Genomic DNA, 8,813 nt, shown 5'->3' on the forward strand with positions numbered 1-8,813 from the left:
AATTCCCAGACCCTGGCAGGTCCCCAGGCCTGCTGGCATAACCAAGTCTTAAGGGACCTCTGGAAGCTCAACAATGACGAGGCCAACCTCACCTCAAGGGGGAGAAGATCTCACAATGCGGGGGTCACAGCAGAAAAGGCCCACTGCCTGGGGCCTGCCAAATGTAGCAAATGAAACCCATAACATGCCTTCTCTGCTGGATCTGGTAGAATGGCAGATGAAATCAGGATCTGTAAACCCCCCACCCTGCCCTCAAATACCTAAAAACACAAAACTACTCGGTTAAAAAAACTTGGTTCTCATTCTGGAGTGTTGTGGAGATTGCCCCCCCCCCAAAAAAGTTATTGGGCACCACTTGTGGTAGGAAAGTTGTTTGTGATAGTTTGCTGGTCATTGGCTTATGGGAAAAGATGTATGGCAATCACTGACTGACTATATGTTTGCTTAAACTGTGATTTCAAACCATTTTTTGGTTCTGGCTTCGTAAACACCCACCAAGTAGCATTTACAGTGAAGTCAGAAAGAGTTGGAGCGCGATGGGGGAAGGAGCACACAAAACCTGAGACTTAGTTGTGATGGTCAATTTGTTGTTTAGGCGTTAGTCTGAACCAACCCAGTGTCTCTTCAGACAAAGCAATCCAAATGAAGTTAGTTGTTCCCTGCAAACCATGGTTTGCCACATGGCAAGCTTACCTTTCCTTCCCTTTTCTGAGACAATTCCCCCCTTCCAGTGTCACCCAGCATAAATTAGTTGTGTTTCATAAGCAAAGTAGTCATTATTTCCAGCTTTGATATTTGACGGTTTCAAACGCATGAGTGGACTGAATGCACAATAGCCTAAAGCCATTGTTAACATAAATAATGTGGAAGTTGGAAGAATGCAGAGGAGAAATAGTATACATTCCACTAATAGGATGCTATTGTTTTTAACTCACAAATCATGGTTTACAGGAAACCAGTTATGCATCTATACCAGCCCAATGCTTTTCTTCTGTGGTTTTAAAATTCTAACTTATTTGCAAAGTTTGAATAATTAAGGTTAAAAAATGTGCAGTCTTACTGTCTTTGGAGAACAAGGGCGCACCACTCTTAAATAAAATAGAGAAAAAAACAGATCTGCTGATGTAAAAATACCAAATGCCACTACTGTGACTTGCATTTGTGAGAGATTGGAGTACAGTCTATTTTCAGCTGTTTGTGATGGAAAAAACCTTCAAGATATGTCTTGAGTAGAGTTAAGAGAGGCAGAACAAAATAAGGAAGTGGATTAGGAAAGCATGAACAACAGCCATAAAAAGTATATTGTTTATATACAGAGTATATTTCTTGGAAAAAGGTTAACCTTTTTTCTCTCTCTTTAAGCTAAGTATCAGAAAATTATCCTTAAACACTGTTTAATTTAGTGTTGTTCTGGAGCAAATGGCTGATTTAGAATATTGGTTAGGGGCAAAGAGAAGCTGAATAGTATAGCAATCTGATCTGCACAGAATATACACGTTGATTTCTGTGCATTGGGCTTTCCCAACCATAAGTTCAGATTGCAGCTTGTTTCTGAAATTGTTTGACCGCAGCTGAACTTCCATGCCAGACATGCACAGACAAGAGAAGTACTAGGTATTTGTTTACTCACTGATACTGGCTAGGAACTTCCTGAACTTTAACATTTTGAAATCTCTGTTCCAGTGCATGTTAAATACATTCTAATTTCCCTCCCTTTTCTCTTTCATCCTGTTAGACATTTGCTGAACAAGTATTTGGTATTTTCAGCTGGACCATTCCAATTGCTGTTGCCTTGTCCTGTTTTGGTGGACTCAATGCATCTATTCTAGCATCATCTAGGTAAAACAACAAGAACAGCAACTAATTTTGCTTTATCATACTTAAAGCTGTATGCCTCTAACCACAAGAATTAGCTTGTCGAAGATGCGTGTGAACTGTATAGTTTCAAATTTGACTTTTAAACCTTTCTGAGCACAATTTCTGTATACCCAAAAGAGGAAATGTATCATATCATTTGCAATTTATTTGTTTACTTTCTTAGTTTATATCCGTACCAGTTTATGGTGATTCTAAACCTCTTATGTAGCTATCATGTGTAACTAGGACCAAAACAATAAGAATTAGCAATAAAACAAACAAACAAACCAAGCAAATAAGCAGACAACCCCACTGCAGAAGGAGATCATTGAAGCCATCTCCATCTCCAAGGCCTGCTGGAATAGCCAGGTGTTAATGGCCTTTCTAAATTCCACCAAGGTTGGGTCAAATTTCAGAAAGGGGAGAGCAGTTGAGAAGGCTCATCTTTCATGACCCTTGTCATGGTTCTGTACACAAAGGAGCTTTGTGTAAGGGGAAAGCAAAGATTGAATGATCTGATACATTAAACTTCAATGCATCAAAATCCTTACATTCTCTTGGACTGTCAGCCCTACAAGGCAGACCAGATCAAGAAATCGGCTATAGAAACCTAAAAATTATGTTTATTTAGATTGGCTATAGTAGGATAATCTTGCGAGTCTGAATGTGCTTCCCCTCCTTGTTCTTTTATATTAATGTGAATTTGGGGGTTGTTTATCTGAGACGTTTTCTTAATCCACTCCCATCATCTGGACTCAAGCACTGTTTCCCTCTTTGTTGCTTTGGTAACAGATCTTCCCTCTCTTAGTCAACGTCATCCACTTTACTTTCTATGTGGACTCTTCTACGTGGCTGTTGTTTCAGATAATTCTCACTTCTCTTAATACAGTGGGGCAAAAAAGTATTTAGTCAGCCACCAATTGTGCAAGTTCTCCCACTTAAAAAGATGAGAGAGGCCTATAATTTTCATCATAGGTATACCTCAACTATGAGAGACAAAATGGGGGGGGGGGGAAATCCAGAAAATCACATTGTCTGATTTTTAAAGAATTTATTTGCAAATCATGGTGGAAAATAAGTATTTGGTCAATATCAAAAGTTCATCTCAATACTTTGTTATATATCCTTTGTTGGCAATGACAGAGGTCAAACGTTTTCTGTAAGTCTTCACAAGGTTTTCACACACACTTGCTGGTATTTTGGCCCATTCCTCCATGCAGATCTCCTCTAGAGCAGTGATGTTTTGGGGCTGTCGCTGGGCAAGACGGACTTTCAACTCCCTCCAAAGGTTTTCCATGGAGTTGAGATCTGGAGACTGGCTAGGCCGCTCCAGGACCTTGAAATGCTTCTTACGAAGCCACTCCTTTGTTGCCCGAGCAGTGTGTTTGGGATCATTGTCATGCTGAAAGACCCAGCCACGTTTCATCTTCAATGCCCTTGCTGATGGAAGGAGGTGTTCACTCAAAATCTCACGATACATGGCCCCATTCATTCTTTCCATTCTTGTGATCACTTTTACCCCACAGGGTTTGATCTTGCGTGGAGCCCCAGATCGAGGGAGATTATCAGTGGTCTTGTATGTCTTCCATTTTCTAATTATTGCTCCCACAGTTGATTTCTTCACACCAAGCTGCTTGCCTATTGCAGATTCAATCTTCCCAGCCTGGTCCAGGTCTACAATTTTGTTTCTGGTGTCCTTCAACAGCTCTTTGGTCTTGGCCATAGTAGAGTTTGGAGTGTGACTGTTTGAGGTTGTGGACAGGTGTCTTTTATACTGATAACAAGGTCAAACAGGTGCCATTACTACAGGTAACGAGTGGAGGACAGAGGAGCCTCTTAAAGAAGTAGTTACAGGTCTGTGAGAGCCAGACATCTTGCTTGTTTGTAGGTGACCAAATACTTATTTTCCACCATGATTTGCATATAAATTCTTTAAAAATCAGACAATGTGATTTTCTGGATTTTTTTTCTCATTTTGTCTCTCATAGTTGAGGTATACCTATGATGAAAATTATAGGCCTCTCTCATCTTTTTAAGTGGGAGAACTTGCACAATTGGTGGCTGACTAAATACTTTTTTGCCCCACTGTATAAACCATGCAGAAATAGTTTGGGGACTGTTCTTAGATTCTTATTGCATGGGATATTAAGTATGCAATCTCTTTTATTCAGGCTATTCTTTGTAGGATCTCGGGAAGGTCATCTGCCTGACCTCTTGTCCATGATCCACATAGGAAGGTTTACACCTATCCCAGCACTTCTCTTCAATGTAAGTCAATTACTGTGATTATTCAGCTGCTTGTACTCATTCTGCATCACAGAACTATCCACTGGAGAAGATGGATAGACTTTTAGTTACAGTGTTTGATCCTGGAAACATCCAAAAGCTTGTTTTCTCTGCAGTCATAACTTATCTTTAATGTGGGTAACGGACGGAGTTGATAGGAATTTTCTAAGCCTTGGGAGAGCATTGCAGAGGCTACTGAGAGGTTTGCATCCTAACCCTCCTGAAATTGGATGGGGAGATCAAACATTGGATTCCAATTCCTGTTGGCTTCTAAGCCTTTTTTGGGGGTGGGGGTGGAGAGTGAGAAATCTTAGACATGGAAAAGATGCAAGAAAGGTCATGATGGAGGAATAGTGAGGATAGGATAGGCCTGGCCTTCTCTGGCCTTCTACCACACCTCAAAACACTGAGGATGTTTAGAACCACTGAAAAATGGATCTAAATTTGTTCCTGTTTGCTGCTGCTGTTTTCTGCTTCTCCATTATCCTGATGCCAGTAAGGCCCTGGTATATGGTGGATGCTCCAAACAAATAACAGGCTTGATCTGCCAAATAACATGGAACCTCATGCTGTGGTCACAGAAAGGAGGCCCGTTCTCATTTATTTCACTGTGCTCCAATATAAAATTTTTAATGGAAGCCAGGCTGAATAGTTGTATCAATAAAATGTCATACTGAATTATTTTCCAGCCCCAAAGTGACCTTACTTCCAAAAGAATAAACACAAATGCTGCTGCAATGTAGAAGTTGGAAAATGCTTTGCTTGGAAATCTTTATGGCTTCCCCTTATCTTCTCTAACAGTGTACTATGACCCTCATCTACTTGACTGTAGAAGATGTCTTCCTGCTTATTAACTACTTCAGTTTCAGCTACTGGTTCTTTGTGGGGTTATCCATTGCTGGACAGCTCTACCTCCGGTGGAAGCAACCGGATCGGCACCGACCGCTCAAGGTAGGACGACACAAGTTTAAACCCACCATTTATATAAAAACAATCATTGGTTCTTTGCAAAGAGACTAAAACTACCTTGGTGTATTATTAATGGTCCTGGTGTCTTCTGTGGACCTATTAGCAATTTCTGAATGGCTAGAAGGTGGTTTCTGGAGAGAAACTGGAAATGACTATGGGAAACATAGTAAATGGGAAGATGACTTCTTACTCTTCATCCTATTTATTCAGTGCTGTATTTTCTCTTTTACAGCTGAGCCTGTTTTTCCCAATAGTCTTCTGCATGTGCTCAATTTTTCTAGTGGTTGTGCCACTCTATAGTGACACCATTAATTCACTGATTGGCATTGGGATCGCACTCTCTGGAATTCCAGTCTACTTCATGGGAGTCTACTTGCCTGTTTCCAAAAGACCACCTTTGGTCACCAAAGTCTTAGGTAAGGATCTTTTTCATTATCTTTTATTAAGGTCTGAGTGAACTGAACGGAATAATAAATAGGATAGCCCCTATGCCATCCTTTCCATGCCAGGCCACCTTCCAGCTGTCCACTCTTGTTTAAATAGTAAACGTGAATAAGAGCACGTTAGCTTGTACCTACTATAACAGTAGAAGGCAACTATAGGCAACCATAACAATAGAAGACTCTGAAGAAAAGTAGATGTAGGCTGGGTTTGGAAAGAGCTGCACTTATTAGCAAATGCTTCTTTTCTTCAGCTTAGGGTTTGCCAGCGTAGAAACATTTAATCTGGCTAAAATCGGATACTGTCAGGCCTAGCCCAAGGAACTCCAAGAGACAATGCCAATTCAGTCCAGCTATGTTTATTAGCTACAACCTCTAGCAAGAATCTTCCCAGACTAAAACCCCAGCTCCCAAAGTCCTCCAGCCACAACAGTGTGAATTCCTTGGGGAGGTGCCAGTCTCATCCTCTTGTTCCTCCCACGGTGTTCTGGCAAGCTAAGAAAATGTTTATCTCCCTGAGCCTGGCCTTCATAATTCCATTCCATCACAGATACTCTGCATTTAAATTGTTTGGAAAGACTAAACTGGAAGTCTAGGCCTTGATCTTCAGCACACATCCCATGCATTTTGGCAAAGACAAGAAAGCTAGAAACAGGGTTCTGTTGGATCCATAGATTTTTGTGCAGATGGAAACATCATGCCCACTGTTAAATTTAGTCTAAGTCTGTCAGTAGCCCTGCTTTTTTAGAAGAAGGAATATTGTTCATCTCAGGGGAACTCATGTTGGTAGATTACGGAGAAATTCTGGCCTTTTTGCAAGCAGTTAATGATTGGCAATTGTAATCTCTGCTCAACAGATGAGTAGGTGTTGTTCCTAAAGGGAAAATTACAGCATCCACCACTTACTGGAAGATTAGATTTGCAGGGGATGCATAAAAACAGGTCCATATTCCTTTCTAAGAGGTTCCCTGGTCACTCTTGTTTTGGCAAGCAACTTGAATTTGAACTAAAATTTCATAATTGCATGGTTCATTCTCGGTTCTTCTCCTTTTCCAGGTGCTGTCACTCGATCCACTCAGTTACTTTGTTACTGTGTTCTGACAGAAATGGATGCTGTTGAAGAAAAAATAGAAACCAAATCTAATTAAAGATGCAGAAAGGACTAGATCAGCTGGCTGCTCAGGAGAAGATGGTCTGGAAATACCACTACCGTCTGCCAATCTTACTACACAGGGATTCTTTCCAGCTCACATAATTTGGTTGCCTTTTGTCTGTTAGTTTTGTAAAAGGCATAAAACTCATCAGGATTCTCAGGCATGAATTCACAACGCTTTTTCATCCCATGTTTCTAAGCAGAAAAATCAAAGGTTCTTAATTGAAGTGCTCAAAGATGAGATTGTATGGACTTTAGACAATTAGACAGTGTGACCCCCAAAAAATCTTTTCCAACTTACTGGAAAGCTTCATCAACTCTACCAAGCAATCTGTTTTTTAATCCTGAGCCAATGATTCTGACCACCTATTCCACCCAAAAGTTTGAATATGGCAGGGAAGCTATTGGCCTGCTGACCTTCAGATGTAGTTTAACTCTGTCCACCCTGCTTGTCCTCAAGATATTCAGAGGCTGTTCCTCATATACCCTTGACTTCAGTTGCTTTGCTCAAAGGAGAGGTTTAGACTGAAGTATTTTGTTTTGAGTAGTTCAAATTGGAACTAGCACAGTAGGATACTAAGTCTAGAGCTTTGAAGCAAACATTTTTAATCAGTTGAACATGAACACTGAGGTTGCTCATTTGGCGTTTTCCCAACACTATGCGTTGGACAAGTCAAATTCATGCTGCTTCAGCACTCAGATATTTTAAGGATTTTATACAGAATCATTTTGTAGTGTAATAATTGGACTTAGTCCGAGGATATAACAAAGTATTTTTTTTTAGATCTTCTTATATTATTGAGTTCATTTTTAGGGGAAAAAATGCAGAGATTTTTTTAATGCACTTTGTATAATGCAAGTGGAAAAAAAGTTTTTTCCTTATCCCTGTAAAGTTGTACAGGGAGAAACTGTCACCTGTTATATTATTTTCTGTTACAAATACCAATTTCTCACTTTGTTAACACTAGTTTTTCAAGGCAATGCTTAAGAACAAGAGCAATTCAGACCCAATTTAGTCCCATGGCCCACTTGACTTTCTCGGTGTCTGATTCTCCACTTAACATCTTCTCACCAATAGGACCAGATTGTTGCCCTATCAGCTGCAAACCAGTATCAATAAACGCATTAGTATTAGAAAAGGCTGCCTGGGCCACATTATGGAAAGCACCCTCATGTCTGATCACGCATCTTGTTTATCTCTACATCTCAGAAACAGTCTGTCTCTTCAATGCTGTGTCTTTCTGTGGCTCTTCATGGTTTCTGGAGGCACAGACTTTACAAAGAGACAAAATGGTGGAAATGAAACCCCCACCCCCATTGCTGCTGCTGCTTCGCGTGCAATCTGTTAAACTGACAGGTGCTAAGTAATTAAAGCATGAGTGCTCGTGCAGTAGATTTCAGTTGAGAAGAGGCTATCAGTTGTGAGTTTTGCTCACTTTTAAATGCCTAGTTTATGTGCGTAAATTTCCAGAGCTTAACTGTCAAAAATCATTGATAACTGTGCTCATAGTCCATAGTGTTATAAATGGAAGCTATGTGGCTGCTGTTAGTTAAAAAAAAGATATCCAAAACTATACATTTAATTCCTGTTTTATTCAGTCAAGAGTTAGATTTGCTTTCAGATTTTGAATCCAGCTATAATCAACTCTGATCATCTGCCTAGAAATGTGTGATATTTATTGTATTGATGAAGAACCCAGAAAATACATGTTGAAGCTTTGCCTCTCTTAGTCTTTATATGAACCAAATTATTTGAATCAATGGCATTAGATCAAAAATGTCTTGAAAATGTACTACATCCATTTACCTTGGTGCTTTTTAATTAGGTTTCAGTCTCAGTGCAATAGAAATGTAACCAATAAACCCTTAAAACGTGTGTTATTTAGTATATCAGTGTGACATTAACTTCTAAACTTGACTCTGGATTGTTTCTATACTCCGTTCCACTGTTAAAATGCATTTTATTTTATAGGAGGACTGAACTCTTTATCTCCTGACCAGGTCAGTTAGTTGTGACAGCAGCCAGTTCTATAGTTCCTGTATGTACAAGAACTTTGAAGGGTAAAATTAAAGTTCCACCATGTGGAAATAAAGAATGAGAATATGAA

General features: G+C 39.9%; 1 protein-coding gene across 2 annotated transcripts in view; it reads left to right on the plus strand.

Moving 5' to 3' along the window:
- SLC7A6 (solute carrier family 7 member 6) overlaps window positions 1–8,813 on the plus strand; it is a 38,341-nt gene extending 29,528 nt beyond the window's left edge. For both annotated transcript variants that reach the window (XM_088135967.1, XM_088135968.1), the window contains exons 6-10: window positions 1,736–1,839; window positions 4,029–4,125; window positions 4,945–5,094; window positions 5,345–5,528; window positions 6,609–8,813. In XM_088135967.1, coding sequence (XP_087992093.1) covers window positions 1,736–1,839; window positions 4,029–4,125; window positions 4,945–5,094; window positions 5,345–5,528; window positions 6,609–6,700 — 627 coding nt within the window. In that variant the 3' untranslated portion in view covers window positions 6,701–8,813. The remainder of the gene's footprint in view (window positions 1–1,735; window positions 1,840–4,028; window positions 4,126–4,944; window positions 5,095–5,344; window positions 5,529–6,608) is intronic.

This window comes from Python bivittatus, unplaced genomic scaffold (assembly GCF_059951505.1).
Source record: "Python bivittatus isolate LINGU-HERP-01145 unplaced genomic scaffold, Pbiv_v1 ctg000190_np1212, whole genome shotgun sequence".
NCBI lineage: Eukaryota > Metazoa > Chordata > Lepidosauria > Squamata > Pythonidae > Python > Python bivittatus.